Here is a 23,283-nt window from a genome sequence, read left to right as displayed (position 1 = left end):
CATGAAGAGATCCTCCAACATGTGTAAACGGCTGCTTTTATACAGGTGCGCACGTGACAGCCGAACGATGCAGGGCAGAGGATGTGCAGACACAAGATAGGCTGCTCAAGGATCAACAGCGATAACGACTGTTCTATATCGTAACACCCGCTGTGCACGAGAGGTAGCTATCTACTTGCTGGGTTATGTCTGCGCTAGCCGCCACGCATCTTGAGGCCTTCGAATGCCGCTCTGTGTCCATCTCGAGAGGTCGATCTGTTCTCAGCATGTTTTTGAACACACCGAGACCATGAGGGGAGCCCAGAGTATGAGGACCATGAAACATCGGATTGTTCGAGTACCACTAAGCAGATTGCATGTTGCCGACCTCCAGCAATGCTCTTTCTTGCTTGAGTATTCGAGATCATGCGGGCAGCACCACGAGGCCATGCCGGATGTCTTCCAGCATTTGATCCTCAGAGTCGTTCTTAACGCGCAGAATATTAATCTCCTCCTGGGCTGGCACTATGAAACCCGCATGGCGTCCGCCAAAGAAACAGCGTATCATCTTGCGAGGCGGAACACTCTTCAGACCCAGACGTTCGTCGAGCCGGAGGTATTGATGATATGGCACATCCTGGTATATCAGGTTATACCGATTGAAGCAGTCTCGAGCCCTTTCCTCTTGTCGGAGTGCTGCAATGGGTTCCATGGTCAAGGACAAGTCGTCCAGCAGGTTGGACACTCTACGTTTGTCCTCTCGTGGGTGAGTGTAATTTGTTCTATCTGGGAAGTAATGGTCGACCAACGACCTATAGGCGCGACTATGCAGGCGTTGATGCAGATTTCTAGAACAAGGCGAATCAATTCGTCTTGAGCAAAGGCGATCCTCGGATTAGTGTCGTTCCATCGTTCGTGCAGCCAATCCGAGAGATATGTTCTGGATCCTGTAGTAGTTGGACCCTCCAGCCATGCTCGCCAGGAAACATCTGGCCCTGCTTCAAACAGTGACCAGAGCGCCCACCTCACCATCGAGAATGTACTTTGGCGAAGTGGCGATTCCCACTTGTCGTGATTGTCCTCCGCGTTATGAGCGTACTCGTTCAGTACCACGGATACGATCAACTTCACAAGGAGTTGAAACCCTCGTAGCTCTGCAAGGCCTAGTGGAGAGATGTGGTGGTGCCAACTCTGAGCTATCGCCATCTCCAGCGACACGGCATTCGCCCACAATTTGCCCGGCTGTAGAGTACACAGTGTCTCGTGTTGCTTCACTCCTAATCCGTCCGGCTGATGACGTTCGATCTTGTCTGGCATGAAGGACGGCTCGTCGACCCGTGCTTGGCGAGCAATGATGGACATTTTATGGATTGCTTTCCAACCAAGGTAGATCTTATCGCGTACCCTATCTCCAAGTGGGTCGTCGGCTGCTATCTTGCTACGACTATAACGCTCAGCCACGACTGCAGCTAGCTGATGATGTCGTAAGTCGCAGAGCCACTCTAGGTCAGCGGCTTGTTGTCTTGTTCAGCTTTCGTGGACTTGATATGACTTGCACGGAGTACTCACGCCTGTTGCATAGGATACTGACATGCATAGCTTCTCCGAGAATGTTTTCCGCGCTACTCTCGTTGCGAGCGATCCCATATGCCCATCTAGCACACCGCGAACGATTTTGGCTGCTCGTCGTAGCATAAGCAAGTCATCGATCCGCAGATGGCTAGCGATCTCAAGTAGTAGATCGTTGGGCAAGGACAACAATGTTGTCCCTTGAGCCTGCGGTACCATCGTAAGCCAATGATTATGCCGAGTGAAGGATCTCGCCAATCTAGCCCGCCAATCTAGCCCGCCAGTAATGCCGACCGCTGACTGCGTAGTAGCTGAACACCTTTCTGACTATAGATTTTGTGAGCGGCCTGCTAAGATGATGACCTATGGTATTGTTTGCTGCGAAGTGGAGATAGTTTAGCACTGCATATGCGTACGCAAGCCTGTTGCATATGAAGCTGTATCCGATAGCTCACGCAACGGAGGCAAGAACATGCACTCGGGCATGCAACGAGAGATGCGTTGATGAGTGAGAGTCCAATGGACTGATCATACATATGAGGCTGAGACTGCTTTCATTGACGTTCCGCTTCTTCGACTTTCTGCTCTGCATCCGGTGCGTTGCATAATCCTGCATTGCGAGATGGGTCGAATGATTGGCAGCCGACCTCGACCTCGACGAATGTCTCACAGGACCAGGGTGGTGCCGTTGACACAGTGAAGGTGAGGTGTCGCAGCACGAGGTCCTTGCATCGACTGCATAATGTTGAACCCCTCCAGACATAGACCGGCAGGTTGCCGACCAGTGGCAGACCGATGGGCATCGGTTCCACCAGCCGGGCCGTCAGATAGAGAAAGCTGTATATGGGGTATCCATAGACAGTATCTCACTCGATCACCCTCCCAAATAACTCCTTCTGATACTCCTCCACGACCTCCCTGAGCTTTATCAGCACCCCCGCCGCCAGGCTTCGTACTTTCGCTTCCTCCTCGCCACCACCGCCAACCATCGCCCCATCGCCTCCACCCGTTCGCTCGAAAACCATCTCAACCCAGGTCTGGGTCTCTATCATTTTCTTGGCTTCCTCTTGCGCCAGACGCCTCTTGTCCGTGTTCACTTCCAGTAATGTCAGGAGAGCGAACAGCACGGCTTCAAGGACCGGCAAGATCGTGATGGTCTGGACGCGGAGGCTGAGAAGTAGATCCCAGAAATCCGTTGTGATCTGCGGTAGTGCCATTGTTGCTGGACCGCTGGCGTGGAGAAGTAATGCTAGTGTTCGCAAGAAGGTCGTCAACACGATCTGCGTGGATGAGAAGACGCTACGTGATCCGTACGCAGCCAATTCTTGCTGATACAGGTTGAGCAAGGGGACAAAGAATGCTGGACCGAAGACTTTGGCGAGCTGATTGGCGGGTGCTTTGCGTTTTGTTCGCTCGACTTCCATCCGAGAGGAGAAGGTGCGGACTTTGACAGCATTGAGATGGGCTGTAGTCACATCTGCAGCCTTCAATGCCAAAGGTTGCATCAGTTGATCCTCAATCTTCCTGCTGGCTGTATCGATCAGCTTAGTACTAGTACTGTGCTCGGCCGTGTACGTGGCATGCAAACGAGCGGGCAAACGCGTGCTCGCAAAGTCAGTCCCCGAGATCGTCGGGTTGAGCTCGTCTTCGTTCTTGAAACCTGCTAGTTCTCGACCCCCGAGACCGAGCGCGCTGAGTATGATACAGCGTTCAGCAATCGAATAGCCTTCGACAAAGGCTTGCCGGCTTAGCCAGGGACCAATATGCTCTACGTCGCTCAGTAGCGCGGCTATCATGGCTTGTAACTTCAGCTCGTCGAAGTCGGGTGTGAAGAAGGGATCTTGGAGGTTGCAGAGGATGCCCAACAGCTCCTCGGCATGGTCTTTGACTTCTTTGCCAAAGTTTGCTTTGCGGCGGATCAGGCGTGCGGCATGCTGCATGCCCAGCTGGAAGCGATCGTGGCTTTCGTCGTCGCGGAGCATGGCCATGAGATGGCGAATGTAGACCGGAGGTCTTGCTTTGTTGCGGTTAACGAGGGTAGCATCCTCATCACTGTCTTCTGCGTCGCTGTCCGGTTTGGCGTAGGGTTTTAAGTCCTCATCATCTTCGTCGGAGTCCTCTTCTACCAGTTCTGTGATCTTCTCTCCGATCACCTCTGTCTGTGCTGGTCGTGGAGGTCGCGCTGGGCCGAAGACTGCTATTCCATTGATACTGGAGGACATCGCCTGTTTCTTGGCAGGCTTGCTGTGAGTATTTGTCGACTGAGATACGGTCTTTAGCAGCATATCTCTGAACCTGGCAAGATCACCGATGTCTCCTTTCGCTGTGACTAAGCCCATGTACCACTCCGCTTCCTCAGTTTGTACCTCGTCGGTCCCAAAATTCATCTTGCTTCCCCCCTTATCAATGAGAGATGACACCGCCATAGCGACCACCATCCCAAGCCATCTTGCTCGATGACCTGACGCATCGAGTCGATTGCTGGTTCCTTGCATATGACTTGACGACCTGGCAATCACTAACACGGCCATTGGATTGTGTCGATGCAAGTAGCCGGCAGTCAGTAATAGTGTTTGTGCTATACTTTCCTGCTGAAGCACAGGGGCGTGATCGATGAAGAGGCGGGCTGAGAAAGTCGCCATGAGCTTTTCGAGGAGATCTTGTAATGAATCTGGGGCTATGGTTGCTAGGGCTGATGTTGCGGCTTGCCGGATAGGGTAGGTGAGTGATGAGCTGAGGATCGGGTCGGCGAGAAAGATTTGAAGATGCCTTTGGACGGCGGAGTCGTCTGATACGACGGCGTTGAGGAACCCGAATATTGAGGGCATGACTGACGGAACGTTTTCGAGGTCCTTCTCAACATCAATGCCGGAAGATGATGTCAGACTAGATAGCCATCGCAGTAGCTGTTCTAGAAGCTGCTTCTTGGCATGCATGGGAAGACTATGTAGCATATAGCCCAACATCTGCGCATCGTCGTCGATCAAGAGTGGTATCATTGCCCAAAGCAGCGCATTCGGGTAGCCAATATTCAAGGCTTTGGTCAGGACTTGTGCACCATATGCCCGCATTGCCACTTCATCGATCTCTCCATCGAGCGATTGATAGATGGTTGCTATGTTGCGGCCAAGCCAAGCTGCAAAATCCGTTCCTTTTGCGAGCCAGGTTGGCATTCCATGATCAAGCTTGACTGTGTCAGTTGCTTGTGCAACAATGGAGACGATCTTGCCTGAACCAAGTAAGGTAGCGAGTTCCCGGGCCATGAGGTGTTGCTTGGTAGTAAGCTCTGTCTGGTCATTATCAGCATGATGAGAAAGCCGCAGGGCAGTGTCGTTCCCAGATAGGATGAGAGTGAGGCAGTCTATGAGTACTGTGACTTGCTGGCCATTGTCTGAAATGCGGTCTCGTCCCGATGGTGAGGTTTGTTTAAGCTTCGCAAGGACGGCGTTGATGCCAGTCAAGCTCCGTAGGGTTGCCGCTAGAAGTAGTTGTTCCTCGGCTTTCAGTGTGGGCCAGAAATTTGGCAGGATATCGTTGACGAGTGAGCTTGTTATCCGCGTTTGTAAAGGACCAGTGTCGAAGAAGTTGAAGTCGCCAACGCTGCCTGGCTCGGAGAGCTTGCTCAGCGTGGCAAGCAGGTGAGAGGTATCTGGCTCTGATCGAAAGAGGAGCAATATATCCTCGGGAGATCTGATCTGGAAGAGAGCATCTTTGCTTCTGGGAAGAGTCACATCAGACGAGTCTTTAGGAAATCCAGCTGCTGAGGGAAGAGTGGTCTCCTGGTGTAGGTTGGATGTCCTGACTGCTGTCAATCCAGGTTCATCATCTGATGTTGTAGTCGTCTTCAAGGGTCGACTTCTGACAGCCGTGAAGAGATCCGCCATCCTCTACTAGGGCACATCGCTTCTAAGTCAGCGTCAATTACTTGATTCGGTCTGCTACCAGGGTCACAGTGACAAGATGTAGATGCCCTAACAGAAAAGCGCATCACGTGCCAATGTGTTTCGCTTCGTCGGGCCGAGCCCTAGAATGACGCCTAATCGATAGGGTCAAGCTCCGTGTGCAGCTGTTTGAATATGAGTCAAGTACAGACCATCGCACAGTCTGTCACTACCGCAAACATGGCAGCTGAAGTAGCTGCGCAGCCAGTGAACGGCACTGCCACAGGATCACGGGCAAGATGGAAGCACATGGACACCCTCCTCTCTCGGCCCGGCGCATATACAGACGAGGACGACTTCGCCCCCGGCAGCGTGCCTATAGGCAACATCGAGCAATCACGCATTCTTGTCATCGGAGCTGGAGGGCTGGGCTGCGAGATCCTCAAGAACCTCGCCTTGTCGGGCTTCAAGCACATTGATGTCATAGACATGGACACCATTGACGTAAGCAATCTCAATCGCCAGTTCTTATTCCGTGAGAAGGATGTCGGCAAGGCCAAGGCAAGTGTGGCCGCTGAGTTCGTGATGAAGAGATGTCCTGGGTGTGTCATCACTCCATACGCAGGCAAGATCCAGGATAAGGATGAGGACTACTACATGCAATTCAACCTCGTCATCTGCGGTCTCGACAGCATAGAAGCCCGTCGCTGGATCAACGCCACCCTGGTTGGAATGGTGGACATGGAGAACCCGGACTCTCTCAAACCTCTCATCGATGGCGGTACGGAGGGCTTCAAAGGCCAATCACGTGTCATCTTCCCAACCATGACTTCTTGTATCGAGTGCCAGCTGGATATGCACGCCCCTCGTGCTGCGGTGCCACTCTGCACCCTCGCCACTATCCCCAGACAACCACAACATTGTATCGAATGGGCACATATCATCAAGTGGGAAGAGGAGCGCAAAGATCTCGTCCTTGACACCGACGACCCGGAACACATCACCTGGCTGTATCAGAAAGCTCTCGGACGCGCCAAAGAATTCAAGATCGAGGGCGTGACGTATAGCATGACTCAAGGCGTTGTGAAGAACATCATCCCTGCTATCGCCTCCACAAACGCCATTGTCGCGGCAAGCTGCTGCAATGAGGCATTCAAGATCGTGACCTCGGCAGCCTCTTTTCTCGGAACTCCAGGCGAGAACAACTACATGCTCTACACTGGCGACGCCTCAATCTACACCTATACCTTCGAACACCAGAAAAAGGACGACTGCCCTGTGTGTGGAAACTTACCCAAAGACTTGTTCGTCAATCCCGAATCGACTCTCGGTGAGCTCGTCGAAGGGTTGGCGGAGCGACCGGAAGCACAACTCAAGAAGCCGAATTTGAGGACTGAGGAGAAGACTTTGTATTATTCGAGTCCAGCCAGTCTAGAGGAGTCTACGAGGCCGAATTTGAAGCGGAAGATTAGTGAGATGCTTGCGGATGGGGAGGAATTCGCGGTCAGCGATCCGGCGTTTGAAATCAATTTTCGTTTCATTGCGAGATACGCATAGACAAGGTGGTGAAAATGGCCGTCTCAACGATAGTGTTGACGAGAGACGATGGTATGAATAGAATGATTGCATAGCGACCGGCGTTCGAGATGGCTGGAATCCAAGGTTCTGTTTTTAAGCCCATTGTGTTAGTGCTACTTACATGTTGCATGGCAGATGCAAACAGCCTAAATTTCATCATGTACCACAGCACCCAAGACTTGACAGTCCAAAGCAACCAAGCGACTGTACCTAAGAGTCAACAATTCTAAACAGACAAGCAAGTGTGCACTGTTTGCCCTTCCTTCTCCACCGCCTACAACTCGACCACAAGAGTCTCTCCCACGAGCCTGCCGTGACTTCTCCACAGCGCAGTTCACAGATCACAGCTACTCTCCACAGCTGGTATACGAGTCCATCCTGGCAGGTGATTCCAGCAGCATGCACTACCGCGTATATAGCACTCGATATGCTGCCTTGTTGTGACTATGTGCCGTGATTGCTACGTCTTTTCACATTATAAACAGCGTACATTAGGGTTGATATGCGGATATACGCTTTAGGCTTGGAGCAGCAGACTTCTTGGCTGGGACAATCGTTGCGGGTTTGGAAGCTGCGGGCAGCGACGCTTGCGATCAGGGCGGAAAGAAGGAGGTTGAGCGCGAGCGTGGTGATGATCTTGATTGGGTTCGGATGTTGCGGAAGTTGAGAGAGGCAAGGGCGAGAGATATATATGGATTGACGTGGCGAGTACCAAGCTACGGTGATGTTTTTGTACATAATCTCGTCCCTGTCTGTAGCAATACAACAAGCAAACCCAAAAAGTCTCACGACCACTTTCCCATCCGGCGCCAACGCTAGTAAGAACGACGTCGCGAAACCGCAACGGGAACCAAAAGATAGTGATATTAAGAATAATCGCCGCCGTCTGCCTCAGCTGCACCACCAGTCTCACCATAGCTCTTACCTTCCGCGCGACCCTCATCATTATTATGCCTCCCTCGGCCCAAGTAAAGCTTATGCTTTTGTCGCATATGCTGATTTAGGCTACTGGGCTTGTACCAAGTCTCGCTGTCGCAATGAGAGCACTGCTTCATTCCCACCATCGCGATGCCACCGTGATGTCTTGTTATATGATCGGCGAGTGCGGACTCGGTTCTATGCCGGCTCTCGCCGTTGCATTGGGAGCATACGAACGCCCTGTTCGCGGAGTGCTCGCGTGTTATATAGCGCGCGATGCTGTCATTTCGTTCAAACGTTCTGGTGCAGCGATGGCCGGAGGAGGGAATAACGTAGGTACATTGGTAGCGTCCGCCGTTTGGGGCGGAAGTGGTGGCGTCGGCTGGAACAGGGATTGATAGAGTTGGAGCTGGAGAGGATTTGGGCCGATCTTTCTAAGGAGGTGAGCTCGCTCCTCCACCAGCGCCGCTAGCACTTCCAGCATCCATGCTTTTACGTGGACCACCGAGCTTCAGCTTCAGCTTCGGCCGAGGAGGAGGTGGCATACCGTTCTCCGCAGGTGGAGACATCGATGCTGCCGTGGTCAGAGTAGAGGATGGTGTGGGACTAGCAGCTGTTGGCACAGCGCTCTCGACTGTTGCCACAGGTTGTGCAGCCGGAGGCACTAGGTCATAACTCCTAAATCCACCCAGATTCAACTGTGGCTGTTGAACTGTGCCTATACCGCTGGGCGATGGAAAGCTGAAACTACCCGAGGGGCTGTGCAACAAGCTCGACGGCGGTCCAGCAGCAAAGCTCGGCGATATTGCTGCAGCCGGGAGATGCGTGGGCGTGATTGATCTCGAGGCTTGTCGTGCATCCGCGCGCGGAGCAACAGATAGTTTCCGCTTCCCTGCAGGCTGCGGTGGACGAGACAGGATATCTTGTAGCTTTCCTTGCGCCGCGGAGCAGAAGCGCAGCTTGAGAGGGTCCCGTTTCACAGACCGGGCAAGTGCACTGGAGCCAGGAGTACTATTCCTTCTCTGACTAGCTACACTCGGACTCCTGCGTGCCGGCGGGCTCTGAGCATGGGTGAGCTTCGGCGCCTTGGGACTACCAGCGCGCTGCGAGCCCAGATCAACACTTGCTTTCCGCTTATCGCCACCGAGTTTCAGCTTGATGATCGGCATGGGTTTCTCCGTAGTCGGAGTCGGCGTAGGAGTGGCGATTACAGCTGGTGGAGGCGGGCCCATGACAGATTGCTGCAGCTGCTTACGCATGGCAAGCGGGATATCCTCCTCACTGCTCTGTCGACGCTTCACAGCTTCGACGGCCTTTGGCCCTGTGTACAATAAACCCAGCTCAGTCATCCGCTGCAAGTCTTCCAGATCAAGCGGCTTACGGGGAGCGATGCGGTAAGGACCATGTTGCCTAAATCGCATGACCTTATTGCTGCGATCCTGGCGCGCGACATGCCATTGTCTTGGTAGGCGTAGAGTAACGATGCTCGAGGCAACAGGATCGAACATCAGAGCAGCGATGTCACAGAGACCGGCAATATCGTCCAGAGAGATGTCTGTTGAGGTCGCAGCATACCATAGTGCTTCCTTCAAGACCTCTTCATCTCCTAAAGTGACTTTGAGCGCGGCTATGGCGCCTTCGGGTGATGCTTTGCGATTCGCTTCAATGGCTCGCGTTTCATTACTGGCCTCCTGCTCAAGAACTAGACCCTCGGCTTCACCAGTCGCAGCAACAGTAGCAGGTTGTTCTGGCGTGGGATCACCAAGCGCAATATGACCCAAAGCTTCGCCAAGCACACCCATGAGTTTGTTGCGAACGTATGGCGCAAGCTCCTCCGCAATAGATCTCAGCAGATACTTCATCATGCCCATCTTCCTCGTCAGCCCAATCTCAGTCAAGGACTTGAAAGCCGCTATCCGCACCAGATCCGCGTTGCCGGACCGGGTGTACTGCAGCACTTCTCTCGTCTTGTCCTTCACCATACCAGCTTTCGCCAGCTTTTGTAGGCATTCGAGCGCAGTCATTGAGTAGATATTATGGTATGTAGGATTGTACTCGTCGATCCGCCTGTAGCGCTCGATGGCATCTATACCCTCGGTCTCGAATGGCTCATCTGGGTTCTCAGGCTCGTTAGACTCGTCGTCGCCGCCGAAGCTGAAGGTGTAAGTTGGCTGTGGTTCGCGATGCGATATTACGAGTGAGTCTGCTAGACAATGCATGAGCGTCGTGATATAGTGACAGTCTGAGAAAGGGTTGTCGGAGTTGTCGTTGAAGCGTAGCTTATCCACGAAGAATTGGCGGATAGGCATGGGCACTTTGCCTTCCACGTCGCGCAGCTTAGACATGGCTCGTGGTAATGCACATTGCAGAGTGAACTGCACTCGGTTAGTCCAATCATTTGGTCTCGGAATGGATTCACCAGGAAAGCAGAACATCTCCTCGAATGCTTTCTGTAGGTGGAAGCCACCCAGTGCCTTTACCTTGCCGCCCATCTCTGTCTCGGCCTTGGCATTAGCGGCAAGTATTGCGATGCCATCCGCGGCCATCGTGCGTATCCCATGAAAGTACCGCCGGTCCATTAGCGTCCGCACAAGAATGCTCAGCGAAACATGATGGGGATTGGCCATGATCAGATACCGCATCGACTCGTATTGGGCCACCAGATCTCGATCCTGCTGAAGTTGCGAGACGTACATGTACAGCGGCATAGTCAGATGAATCTTGCCAATCCACTCAAAGTCCGCATCCATGCGTATCCACTCGAAGCTCTCCTGACCCATGCGCTCCTCATCTTCCGTGGTCCAGTCCATGAGTTGCCAGTCTGCCTGCTGTTCAGGCGAGTCCAGGATGTCGCCTAAGCAATACAGAAGCGCGTCTTCACCACCTTCACCAGCATTATTTTCACTCGCAGCCGCCCGATCTTTCTGTCTCCGTGATCGCTTCAAGCGCTTATACTTGGTATTGTACGGAATTTCCAGCTTCGTAACTTGCTCCTTGATCTCCACTATGTGCTCGTAGGGTGTGCCATCTGCTTCGTGGATACGTATAGTCATTGGTCCGGTGAAGACAGGCTGGACCTCAGGAGCCCAGACATCACTAGTGTACTCCTTGATCTCCCTCATGAAGTTGTTCGGTGCGAAAAGTGGCTTGGTCTGTCGATCTAGTTGTCGCTGCGAAATCGTCATCTCGACTACCAGCTTCTTCTTGTTAAAGCGTTGACTGACTTCGAAAATGGGACAGCCGGCACCCTGAACCCACTGTTTGAAGAACGATTCCAGCTTGTTGTGACCAAGCCTTTCACACTGTCGTTGGAACTCCGCCGTAGATAGCTCGCCATTCTCAAGCGAGCCACTTTTGGCGTTCATGAAGATGCGGTTCACGATACGCTGGACCCCAGTAAGGCCACTAGCCTTGAGAATCCGCCTATCAAGAATGAACAGCACCAGAGCGGACTTGAGGTCCAGAAAGTCACGGACAGATTGCTCAAGGTGTAGCAGTGGGCCATGGTGGTAGATTGATGGTCGATCAGCATCCAGCTCGTAGACTCTTTCCGCAGCAAGCTTCTGCTGCCATCTGTAGGCGTTGTTGCCGAAGAGTATCTTGCCATAGGCATCCGTCATGTACCCCGCCACACCAGCTACCGCCCATGCGTCAGTAGGCTCCTTTGCAATCACGCTCACGCCCATCCACTGATCTGCAAGTGCGCGTATCAGTACACGGGTATTGCGGTCCATAGGCTCGATTATGGTTTCTGGGAAGAGGAGGCGTGTGCTGCAGATAGAGAGGCCAGCCGCAGGTACAGTATCGTAGATGAGGTCGTCCACAAATAGCATCTGATAGGCCGAGAACGGAAATGATCCGTAATTCACAGCGAAGTAGTCCATGGCTCGTGTCATTGGAAAGCAAGTGTTGCGAACTTCTTCACCTCGACGAGGGAGACAGTAGCCATCTACTCTGATCGCGCTCTGCCCGAGCCGCTCTTCATCTTCAGTAGCACGAGTGCTCGATAAGTCGATGCGTTCGAACGGGCCAATTGCGAAACCAACATGTCGTGCCGCTACCGGGTCTGCAAGAGTGAAGGAGACGGTCCGTCGTGTCTCATCTTCAGAGTCTACTGAGTCATCGACTTGCTCACCTACGCACACCACAGCCAGCTCGAGGGCGGCGTCTTCATCACCGAGATCTATGAGGTAGTCAAACGGTGCTTCGCCTGAGACTTGTGCCTGATCGCCATTTGTCATCACGATGTCGCCGTTTGTGCTTGCTGGTCCAGGATCAATTGCTTTATCTGCCGCTGAAGTTCTGAAAGCATCACCAAGCGTACGAGGACAGCGGATTGATAGTTCCCAGCTGCATCTCGATGTCCTATCGTCCAGACAAGGGAAAATGCAACTTGTGTTGCCAGGCCATCGTTCAGCTTTAGTGTACATGTACGGGTAGTGCTTGTCGCCCTCTAGACAGCCCAACCAACGAACGCCATCTCGGAGAGTGGTAGTCTCGAATTCGATGGAGAGCTTGATTGGCGCGAATTGTGGGCCTTGTTGTGCCGCTGCGGCTATGGTTGGAGTCTCGGCCGCAATCGCCATTGCATCAGACTCCTGTTTCTGGAGGCTCGGCGTACCGGTAAATTGCGGGATGGTAGTCACGGGGTCGATGTGTAGCTCCTGAATCTTCAGCTTCGGTGGCAGCTGTATCACAAGCTCAGGTTCAGGCTGCGGATGTAGTGACCGCTCAAGCTTCTCCCTCAGCATCTGATGCTGGTGTATCGTCGAGCCTCTGGGCATGCGCAGGTTTCGGTAGGGATCATCGTACTCGTACTTGGCCGTGATGCCGCCAGCCTGGATAGACGTCGGCTTGCATTGTCGGCAGTGCAGCCGTATCTGCTTCAGATCCTTCAGCAGCGGTTGCAACGTAATCTCCGTACTGCCTCTCAACGTCTGTGTCGCAAAGTCGACGTCCACGTCCACCCGCTGCTTCAGCACGCTGTACTCGGGCGGCGCGGCCATTGCCGCTGCCACCACTTCCTCCACAAGACCCGGCATCTTCCCTTGCAACAACTCCTACTGCCCTACCGCCCTCACCTCACCACCCTCTCCACTCCACTGTCCCTGCATGCGCCCTTCACTATGGCACGCGCACTTTCTTGGAGGTTGTCGCGTGATGCTAGTGTTGTCGCGCCTGAAGCTTTTGTGTCGGAGCCAGAGTCTAGGGGCCCGATAAGTGATATGGTGTCGTCGAAGATGTTTTGCGGTAATTGCTGGCGGAGAAGAAGTGGTGTGAGTGTGAGTAACTTAATGATGCGACAGGCAGTGAAGCTGTGTCTCCAGTTGCAGTGACGCCAAACCACTCGGCTCGGTGTACGGCGAATCTTTCCTCCGCTCACGCATTCATCACTATTCACTTACAACCACATCCTCCAACCATGTCTCATCTGCCAACCATCATCTTGTCCATTGATGGTGAGGCACGCCGAATGTAAACCATAATCATGTCATAGTCCCCGATACTTGACATACGAGTCTGCCTCGCACCAATCAAGACTTGGATGACGAGCAACCTGCAATGTCTCCAGAGGCGCGAGTACAACCCTTGGACAGCCGTACCATGAGCCATGGACGTGATGCTGTCAATACGCCAATTTTGTATGGCCTTCGAAGCCTATGCTGCTACTTCCGATTCGGCATGGGTCTTGCATGCCTCCACCGCTACTCATGCTCGGATTTCCACTTGTGCCATTCCCTTGTTGCGATCACGACTACCGGTGCAGAGTACACGTCAGCAACCAGGATTCACAACAGTCACGTTTACAGAAGCTTGCGATCCGCTGGACAGCAAATTCTGTGCACAAATGCTGCCCGTGACACTCATGGTCCTGAGCATGCTGCATAGTTGTTCATGGGCTTTGCTCGTGGCCTGCCAGCGAAGGACTGGGACGTGGCATAGTCTTCGCCTGCAAGCTCCTGGATATATTGTAGGCTCATGGAGGTAGTTATAAAGATATGGCTGTTCCCATCACCGCACCCCTTAAAACACTCTCAACATTATCCACTCCCAACATCTCACCTAAGCCATGAAGAGCTTCTCTTTGGCTGTGGCTGTAACAGCTACAAGTCTATTCATCTGCACGTATGCAAGACCCGCAACCAAATCAAGCACACCAACTGCTACAGTCGATCCTACCACTACAAGGTATATGTGTAGTATCTTCTGTTTGACCTTCAAGGCTAAGACTGAAGTAGCATTGTCAGCGGTTATCAGCATGCTACTGTCATCGCAGATCCAACCAATCTACCTACCCCAATGAGGTAAGCAGTCCTTTCAGCGAATGCATGGTGAAAGTCACTTACCGCCCCAGTGATCTGCCTCAGACCTTGGCCACATCGAACGAAACAGATTCCTCGAATCTCACTGTGCTGCTCTCGGACCTCGACATGCCGGATCCGACCGACAGCAGTAAGCCCTCGAACGTCCTTCCCTTGCCATTGTCCCATACCTCGAGCATGTCCATGTCGGAAGCCGCCGCGCTCGAAGCTGGATTCGAGACTCCACAAGAGGATCTCAGCGACATACTGTCTAGCATTCCAGATACTGATCAGCTAAGTAGCACTGCCCAGATGAGTGGCGATTGTCATCACTGCCATCCTCATCATCGTCCCGAGGAGGACCATCAAAGTGTAGAGGTCAATGTGCAGGTCGACGAAGACGATGATGACGACAATGAGGAAGATGAGCATGATCATCACCACGAGCGTCCTCATCACGGAATGGGCCACGAGTATGGTCCCGAGGGTAATGGAGACGATGCGAATGACGAGGAGCATCCGCATCATCGCTTCGGGCCCGAGCATGAACACCAGAATCACGAGGAGGACTTCAAGCATGACGAGCACTCTTACCACGACCTAGCCGACGAGGATGACTACGAGGATGATTGGGAGCATGGAGGGCATCCTCATCACGGTCATGACCGCAAGCACGGCCACGACGAGGACAACGGAGATGAGTATGATGGTTCAGACGAAGATGAAGATGAGTCTCCATGGCACTTCACCAGCGAGCATCGAGGTCACCATGATAAAGAAGATAGAAATCGTCACGATCTTGGACCCTCGGGCCCGCACGATGAGGACTATGATCTCCATGAACACGAGATGCATGACTTTGCGTCAAGCAACAACGAGGACTGGCGTAAGCATCACCACCATGAGGAGGATGGATTGTATGTACCTGGTGACGATATCGATGGTGACTCGGATCATCATCGCCACCACGGCGGTCACACCGACATGGGAAGTCTTTCAGACGACGATTTCGACAGCCCACACACCTTGAAATCCTCCCAATCAGACGAACTGTCTTCTTTGGAGGCGGAATTGATGAAAGCGGAAATAGATGCTGCTGGGACCACGATCACTGTGGGATCGCTGAGCAACACCTCAGATGTCAACTTCACAGCAGGATCTCCTCCAACCTTGGAAGTCATTACGCTAGATACTGAATCCACCGTAACCAATTCAGATATCGTTCTTGCTATCTCGGACGGGAGCGACGACAACTCGACTTTGCCAGCGAACACAACGACGGTTTCGGCAAATCCAACCACATCTTTTGGCATGCCATCGACAACAGGCGGCGTCATCCCAAGCTCATCTGCCTCATCGGCATCACTTGAGACGAAGATCAGCACAGGCTCATCCATACTGCCTACCTCAGCCTCGACTTCGTTTTCCAGTATCTCCATATACCCGGCCATGTCTATCCCTACGCCTACCTCAGCCTCCTCAGCTTCGATTGCTACAACATCTACATCCTCCTCAATCCCGTCGTCGACCTCCACAACTGCTCCGCTGAAGACCTCAGTCTCCACCATACTTTCGTCTCCATCAACTTCTCCGACAGCGAATGAGGCAGGCACAGTGACTATCACAGCGACCGAGACCGGTGTACCGCATTCCACAGCAGTCGGCCTGCCACCTTACAGGAGTATCTTAGCATCACAGGCTTCGGGCGCCATGTCAGCTGCAGGCAACGCCGTGGCTGGGCTTGTGGACAAGGTGTCTCCTTCAAGCTCTGTTGCTGCTACGTCGACGACCACGGCTAATAGTACGACTTCAACGCTTGGTGCTCGGAATGCTTCTGCTAGTCCTACTTCGACTTCTGGGGCTAAGGGGTCCATCATGAGAGCTGGAGATGCTGAACTGAGAATGGTTGGGTTGGGAGCTGTAATGGCACTACTTGGCTAACTTCAAAACCGAAGAACCCGGTGTTATGAGGTGGGCGTGCATGACTACAGACTGTGCGGCGGAATTTCTTCTCGCGTGAAGATGTACTGCGATGCTGTCTTACGACTTGACATGATGTATTATTGAGTTTTGGTTTGTGGGTGCTGTTCTCTTCACCTTTCCTCCTCTGGCTGCGGACAAGATCCCTTTCAGCAAAAAGGATATTGAGTTGCGTGGAGGATCTTGTGTCTGGAGGGACTCGTCTGGTTTTCAGTGTCTATTCCATATCATTAGTATCATACCAGAGGATGTGTTTGCTTGGAAAGCAGGTCATGTTCCGCGATGGCGAGCAGGGTTGTTGTACGAGCGTGTTATGCTGTTGGGCGTGCGAAGACTACTAGAAGTTTGTGCCTGCTGCCTGATACTGAGTTGAAGATGTTATCTGATCTAGCGTGCGTGTCTATTTGCTTCTTGTGGGTATCCAAGTAAGCTGTACATAATATCCATTCAGAACACCATGAAATGGCCCAGCCAGACAACCAGCCAACGAATCATATCCACAATCATGACATTCATCAGAGCCTCTTCAACATATATCTGATTCACATTTTCGCCCTCCCAGCCTGCACCATAACATCCCTCGTCAAGATCTCGCCTTCCTTCCGAATCGAGCTTAATCTCCCAATGCTGATCAGTCGTTCAATCATATCTTCATCGCCAAAGTGGCTGTTGTGCTCAAACTCCGGCTCCTCGCCGTACGCCACTCGTGCGCAGTCGACTAGGATACGGGCGGTCATGCCGAAGACACGGTAGCGTGGTTGTTGTAGTGGATCGTCTGCATTTTTGTAGAAGGATCTGGGTAGGGGTGGTTGGAGGGATGACTGCGCTGATTTGCTTGCTGGGCTTTTACTTTGTGGTTTCGGGGGAAGCATCTCGGCGCCAGTCGTTTCAGATAATTGCTCTTCAGCTACTCTGGGTTGGCGAGGCTTGTGGTCTGCTAAGAAGACGGAAGATGGGTTGACAGGTACGAAGAACTGATGCATGCGCCAGGCGGTCTCGTGCCAGCTGTGCCAGGAGCCCTTGTACCACTCTCCCGGCACTGTTTTCCTTGCTTCTTCGTCCAAATCTCGCTCCCTGAGGAAGTTGGAGAATGGTGCTGTAAAGACAGCGGCAACTTCTTTGGCATCTAGCTTTGGCAAGAGATCTCGAGCGGCATCTGGGTTCTGGTTTCGTGGTGATGGAGGCGGCGTCTTCAGAAACGCCACGCATGGTCGCACTCCTAGTTCTGTCATTGCCAGATTGGTTGGTAACTCTGCCAGGTGCTCCACTTCATATCCAATTGGGAGCTTGTGGTCTGACATGGCGAGCCCGATCTCCTCGAATGCCTCTCGTCGCGCGGTGTAGAAGGGTGTCTCTTGTAGACTGTCTGCTTTGCCACCAGGAAGAGCTGCTTGACCAGAGTAATTTCTGAGGCCTGTCGACCGTATCGTCAACACTACTCGCAGATCACCGCGGCGGTCTGCGAAGAGCAGTATGAGGACTGCTGCCCTTCTGGCAAGAGGACATTTGTAGTAATTCGTGGGAGGTGGTCGAAATGCTCGGAGATTCGCTAGAGCCTTCTTCGAGGCGGGTGATAGAGATGCCATGGTCCAGCCATGGTGCCTACAATGACCGTGAGATTCACGTCGTCTTGAATACAACGGGATAATGCGCGAGAGCCGAGGTCATCCTGTTCACGCGGCAGCTTTCCGCTCTTCTTCGTCTCTGGCAATGTACGGAGCATAGCATTAGAGTGTCAACGATGGCTACATGAGTGAAGATGGGGAGCAAGGTTGTTGACACTAACATCCTTCCAAAGGCTGACAATTGGAGTGAGATCCACCTAATTTGGTCCCCAAACCTGCACAGCACGATAGATATCGTCGATGTATTCCATCATTCCTGCCCGTACACAACATCATCCCTCCGATGCTCAGGCTCGACACAAAGATCGCTCACTTTACCGTTCGTCATGTTAGCAGAGACTACTGTCTGCTCTGGAGCGAGCAATTTGAAGTAGCCGTTCCAGTCCGTAGGCCACGCGGGCAGCAACCGGATCTCGGTATTGTTCTTCGCAAATGTCTGGAGGAGCATCTCTTGCAGGCCGATGGCTCCACTACCGTAGTGGTTGATGTCGGGAGACCAGTCATAATTGGGACCCTTGAAGACTGGGAAGCGATATTGCGTGCTGTCGGCAAATCGATAGGCGGTATTATTTGCTGCCAGGTCAGTGAGACCCATTCGAGCCCACCAGATCTGGTCCTGGCGCCAGCCACTGCGAGGGCATTAGTCCTGATCGAATGTTGAGAGTAAGCTAGGCGACGTACTTATCGCCATGATAGCTTGCAGATTGGTTATCGTGAAAATATGCATTGTATGCGAAGCTGAGGTTTGTAGGCTGGCCGAGTCCATATTCGCCCCATGCTACGGGATAATCAGCTGCGATTTCATACGAGCGGAAATGAGAGAGGCTCACGGAAGATAGGATAGAGCGCTGTAGGCTCGGTATTTTCAGCAAAGCTGAAGTTCGCAGCTGGAGCGATGCATATGAGGTCTGCCCACGGGTATTAGAGAAAAAGATGATACATCCTCGGAGGGTGTGGACCTACTCGGGCTCCCTGGGCAAGGCTGTAGAGGCGTTGGCGGCAATCGTGCAGAGTATTGGTTGTAGTACGTCTCATTGCCCTTGGTCAGCGGAGCATCGAAATTCAGAATATCCGCAATGACGGCTCGCAGCCCGGCCACCGTAGATGACGGATTGAGTGCCAGCTTGTACGTCTCGGCTCCAGATGCAGGATATAAAATCAATTCACCATCAACACTCAAGCCATTACGCTGGCGGTAGAACTCATCGAAGTACGCCAGTTGATACTCGACGAACGGCGTCCAGCGCTCGATGTCTACACCACCATAAGACTTGGCAAGCACCACCATATCGGCGAATTCGTTCGCAGTGTCCGATAGCCATGACAGGTAGTCATTAAAGTCAACTCCAGGCGGGTAGAGATAGGATCGTGTGGTGTTGTACTGGAAAGTATTGGCATTGTACTCGAAAACATTCGGAAGGCCGCTGTTGTCGAGCTGCTCTGTCGTCAAGCCTACGTCTAGGCCAAAGTACAACTGTCCTAGCTTTCTGCTATTTGGTGAGATGTTACCGTAGAAGTCGAAGCTTTCTGACCAAGTTCACATTAGCAAGGAACCGTCTCCAGCTTTACCTAATTGTGTACTAACGTTCCATGATGTCAAAATCACCACTCTTCAGTAACGGCCAATATAGCAGCCTCTGGTTCTGTGCGGTAAAAGTCCCACCCGACCACCTGCGGTAGTCAGGCGTGAAGGCCGTGGTATTGTCCGTCAATACAGGATCAAAGGTGAAAAGCCCTCCATTGAATCGAGTCGGGAATTGGCCCTTGGCATTGCATCCCATAAGATACCTGAAGTACTGATAGTTCTTGCCGACCTGGAAACCGGAATCTGTGGACGGGGCATCAGGATTGATGATGATATACGATCGATCCCAGAAGTCATGCCACCATTGTAAGCTGCTGGCTTGCGTCCTGTCCGCGGCCTGCAATGTCTTGTTGATGAGGTTTTGTTGCCAAGCACCGATCTCTGTAGTTTGCGCCTGTGCAGTACCAATGTAGAGCTGAAATGATGATCGAGGGCGAGATGAACTGAGTGTAAAAGCAGTGTAGCTTGTATTGAGATATTTCCCGTATGAGATGCTGGTATCGTCAAGTTGTGGCGAGTACATAAAGCTCCCGAACTCGGGATGAGTTAGCCAGGAAGCAAGATCGAACACTTTGGTAAAATATACGTACTGTATTGTTTCGCATAGGATCGTAATATGACTCAGGATCAACCAGACCTTGTTCTTTCGCCTGGAAGTCGAACAGTGGTGTTTCGTAGTTGTGGTGGAAACTCAATACCCCTCCAGATGTGAAGTTCACTGTATCTGGGTACTGGTATGGAAGCGGAATGGCAGGTACAGCGTCTACACCCCAAGATGATTGTTCTTCCAAGTGTCAGTCGTACTAACAGCGTAGAATTCCTGGGCACTTACGCTGCTCATTAGTGACCATCTGGTACCCGGACGTCCGCCAGCTCTCCATCGCAGCCCGCAGTGTGATGTTAGCGGCATTGTCGATCCCAATATGAATATCTGATGTGTTAACGTCAACCCAGATCTTGACGACCGTGTTATTGTCGCCCTTGACTTCAGCATAGCCATCGTTAAGTAGCAATCGCTGCTCAAAGCTGCATCCAGTACCAAATGGATTGGGGTCCATAGTCAACCTGACTCGTCCCAGCTTCAGCAACGAGTTATTCTCGTCAAAAGCTCCACTTTGTGCGATATAGAAGAGAACATCGCCTTCAGAGATATCAGCTTGACCCGCGTCCACACGGGAGAGTCACTCACCGTCTTCTGCCCATACGTTCAACCCTATGTCTCCTGCACCAACAGGCATCGAGCCAGCAGAGTTGTTACTCTGTGTCGTCCATACCGTATCGTAAGACTTTGGCAACGTGATGGCATTGGCCACCGCGCCAAGCCACAGTATGTAGAATACTAAGTTGGACATTCCAAGCTGATGTGCATCAGAGGTAGCTGGTCGACAGATCGGTAGGACTGCTCAAAGCTTGCAATGGGACAATGAGTCTCTTCAGCCGACTCTCAAGTCTTCCTCAGTGGCGAAGTCGAGATTCGAAGAGCAGACAACGTCTTGGTCTCGTATCTGGACGGATCACGATGGAGTGAACCATCACAGGTGTTGCCTGCGGTCGACCTTGGCTTCGCCATGGCAGGTCTCCAGCTTCGGCTCCACATTGACTCACGATTGTCGTTGCAACACTCACATACGAGACCCCGCTCGAAAGCAGGCCATGAGCGGTGCACTTACTTCTCATGGTTGCATTCGTGGAAGTCATGTTCCGGACGGTGAAAGTTGGGGAGAGTTTCGATCTGCAAAGTCTCGCCGCCAGATGGCCCGAGCACCTCCAAGGACTTCACCTTGAATGTCTCGGACACAACCAGTATTGTTGACCGAGTCGTCTTTGAAAGCTGGCGAATGCTCTAACAGACGGCCGACATATCTATGGCTATGGGTATCCGCTGTAAAATATGCAAGTACACTGCGCTATACGGCCCTCCTGATGCGATCTCGCAGGCGGAAGGATGCAGCCACGGCAGCCATTCTTCCACGTACATCCCATCAAGCCTGTCCTAGACCAACCCTACCACTCAAGCTGGTAGGCTCTCTCAAATCTCCGCCAAAGCCCGCTCAGCAAGCAAACCATACTTTCTCCCATCAAACCTCTCCCTCGTCCACATCCTCTCCCGTCCGTCTTCGATCCGTCTCCGCTTCTCATTAGTGCTAACCTCGTCCGGCTTGAAAGACCAGTAGCTTTTACTCTGCGGCAAGCGCCTCGGCTTCGCCTCTCCCACCACGCTGTCGTGCTTACTAGACACGCTCTCGGGTCTGCTGCTGTCATGTGTGGAGCCGTCTAGACTCAAGCGAAGTGGTATGCGAGGTGTGCCGTTGGTCGGAGCTGTGGATGAGATTTTACGGGAGGTTTGAATAGTGATTGCGTGGTCTTTTGCCTCATGCAGCAGGCGAAGATGCGTTTGGAGCTGTGTTGCCATGTCCTGGTATGGAGTGCTTTGGGGATGCTTGATCACATCCTCCTGATCTACATCCTCCTGCGGAATTATTTTCTTCTGGACCTCCGGATCTGCAGTCTCTATCGCAGCTGGCTCGTAGCCATAAGTCCTTGTAGGCGTCTCGGGAGAAACCGGCGAAATAGTCGAAGCGTTCGAAGCAGCATCATTCCAATCACTAGGTGAAATAGGTGAGACAGGCTCAGCTTCATAATACTCCTCCTCCCGATCCTCACGAATCGTCTTTGGTACGTGGCCAATGGGGGAACCCCATGCATTCCTCGTGATCAGTTTTGGCAACCTCGACGTACTCGCTGAGCTACCAACGTACGGTAGTCGAGGAGGAACATGAAATGCCTGCGGCGGCACGCCGGGACGAATTGGTCGCAGCAGGCCTTGCGACACGCTTTTGGGCATCTGTGGTCTTGGCGGAATGCGTGGTGGCGAGTCGAGGACGGACATGCGAGATATGTCGCGTTGGAGTCCTTTCTGTGGTACTGCGTCTAGCAAGTACATCCGTGAGGCGTCACGCTGGAGGGTCTTGTGAGGATTCATGATTTGGTCGAAGCTGGAGTGGCTTTCTAGGTCTGAGCTTGTGCTGTCCCGAGACATAGGCTGTGGCGATCGTGAAGGCAGGTCGTTTGTGTCTGTGAAATTTGGCGGAGAGCCAGGAACCGACTCGGCGGAAATCTGTGTGAACGAGGGGCTGAAGTAGTTGTAAGGGTCGTATTCATCATCGTCTGCTGGTGGCGTAGGAGTGGCAATGGCTGTTTGCTCAACGAATGGATCCTCCTTCACAGGCACCTCTGCCCTGCTCGCTGAGCCAGCCGCATCCTCATCGCTGGGCAGCAGCTGCAGTGCAATTCCATAGGAATCTTCAGCCTGACAGAATGCCGGGATCTTCGCTTGCGACTGCTCATGCATCAAACGCGCAAGCTCCTCATGCGCAAGTCCTAGGTAGAAGTTGATGAACGTCTGCTGTAGAGGTTGCTGCAGCACAGAGTCGCCACCGGCTTTAAGCATATCGCGACAGGTCTGAATGCATTGGCGATATCGTTTGTGTAGAAAGAGCGATTTGATGTAGTGGAGCTCCAGCGGGAAGTTGATCGTCGTACGGATCCGTGTCGTGGTATGCGACGGCATCGTGTGTGGTGACTGACTGACTAACAGTCGACGGTAGTGCGATGTTAGTGCCAGACAGATTGGACGTGGTGTAGCTCTTGAGCGACACCAGATTCAAGGTTGTCGAAACCTGCAAGGGACTTCCGAGAAGCAGGAATTGTCAGCCGGCAAAGTGGCGCATGCAAGTAAACTACCCGACACACACTACTTCCCGTGCGACTGCATGAATAGCGAGACGGAGTGAGAGCGTGGCAGGCGAACCAAGCGATAGAAGTAAGAAAGCGAGACTGTGATTGGTGTAGGAGATGATTCGACG

At 52.7% G+C, this 23,283-nt stretch overlaps 8 protein-coding genes across 8 annotated transcripts; 2 read left to right on the top strand and 6 right to left on the bottom strand.

Annotated features, from left to right (window-relative positions):
- Positions 1-403: 403 nt before the first annotated feature.
- Positions 404-1,341, bottom strand: LTS14_005327 (uncharacterized protein; the record flags this gene model as incomplete). The annotated part of the gene is made up of 2 exons (XM_064838025.1): positions 404-765; positions 789-1,341. The coding sequence occupies 2 exons, from the start codon at positions 1,339-1,341 to the stop codon at positions 404-406; spliced, it is 915 nt and encodes a 304-aa protein (XP_064694110.1).
- Positions 1,342-2,102: 761 nt separating this feature from the next.
- Positions 2,103-5,432, bottom strand: TEL2 (telomere binding protein; the record flags this gene model as incomplete). The annotated part of the gene is made up of 2 exons (XM_064838024.1): positions 2,103-2,385; positions 2,419-5,432. 2 exons carry the CDS (start codon positions 5,430-5,432, stop codon positions 2,103-2,105), a joined length of 3,297 nt encoding a protein of 1,098 aa, XP_064694109.1.
- Positions 5,433-5,669: 237 nt separating this feature from the next.
- Positions 5,670-6,986, top strand: uba3 (NEDD8 activating enzyme; the record flags this gene model as incomplete). Its single annotated transcript, XM_064838023.1, has 2 exons — positions 5,670-5,933; positions 5,955-6,986. The coding sequence occupies 2 exons, from the start codon at positions 5,670-5,672 to the stop codon at positions 6,984-6,986; spliced, it is 1,296 nt and encodes a 431-aa protein (XP_064694108.1).
- A 1,373-nt stretch (positions 6,987-8,359) lies between these two features.
- taf2 (Transcription initiation factor TFIID subunit 2) lies at positions 8,360-12,967 on the bottom strand (the record flags this gene model as incomplete). The annotated part of the gene is made up of 2 exons (XM_064838022.1): positions 8,360-12,036; positions 12,061-12,967. 2 exons carry the CDS (start codon positions 12,965-12,967, stop codon positions 8,360-8,362), a joined length of 4,584 nt encoding a protein of 1,527 aa, XP_064694107.1.
- Positions 12,968-14,225: 1,258 nt separating this feature from the next.
- Positions 14,226-16,168, top strand: LTS14_005323 (uncharacterized protein; the record flags this gene model as incomplete). Its single annotated transcript, XM_064838021.1, has 2 exons — positions 14,226-14,230; positions 14,281-16,168. The coding sequence occupies 2 exons, from the start codon at positions 14,226-14,228 to the stop codon at positions 16,166-16,168; spliced, it is 1,893 nt and encodes a 630-aa protein (XP_064694106.1).
- A 581-nt stretch (positions 16,169-16,749) lies between these two features.
- Positions 16,750-17,793, bottom strand: PCD1 (8-oxo-dGTP diphosphatase; the record flags this gene model as incomplete). Its single annotated transcript, XM_064838020.1, has 1 exon — positions 16,750-17,793. One exon carries the CDS (start codon positions 17,791-17,793, stop codon positions 16,750-16,752), a length of 1,044 nt encoding a protein of 347 aa, XP_064694105.1.
- A 289-nt stretch (positions 17,794-18,082) lies between these two features.
- On the bottom strand, positions 18,083-20,769 carry LTS14_005321 (uncharacterized protein; the record flags this gene model as incomplete). Its single annotated transcript, XM_064838019.1, has 8 exons — positions 18,083-18,461; positions 18,514-18,610; positions 18,663-18,740; positions 18,796-19,359; positions 19,418-19,952; positions 20,008-20,180; positions 20,250-20,558; positions 20,607-20,769. 8 exons carry the CDS (start codon positions 20,767-20,769, stop codon positions 18,083-18,085), a joined length of 2,298 nt encoding a protein of 765 aa, XP_064694104.1.
- Positions 20,770-21,446: 677 nt separating this feature from the next.
- LTS14_005320 (uncharacterized protein) lies at positions 21,447-22,988 on the bottom strand (the record flags this gene model as incomplete). Its single annotated transcript, XM_064838018.1, has 1 exon — positions 21,447-22,988. One exon carries the CDS (start codon positions 22,986-22,988, stop codon positions 21,447-21,449), a length of 1,542 nt encoding a protein of 513 aa, XP_064694103.1.
- Between the last annotated feature and the right edge of the window lie 295 nt (positions 22,989-23,283).

The sequence above is a fragment of the Recurvomyces mirabilis genome (assembly GCF_035927965.1).
Source record: "Recurvomyces mirabilis strain CCFEE 5264 chromosome Unknown scaffold_13, whole genome shotgun sequence".
Classification (NCBI taxonomy): Eukaryota; Fungi; Ascomycota; class Dothideomycetes; order Mycosphaerellales; family Teratosphaeriaceae; genus Recurvomyces; species Recurvomyces mirabilis.
This window is presented reverse-complemented; position numbering and strand designations above follow the sequence as displayed.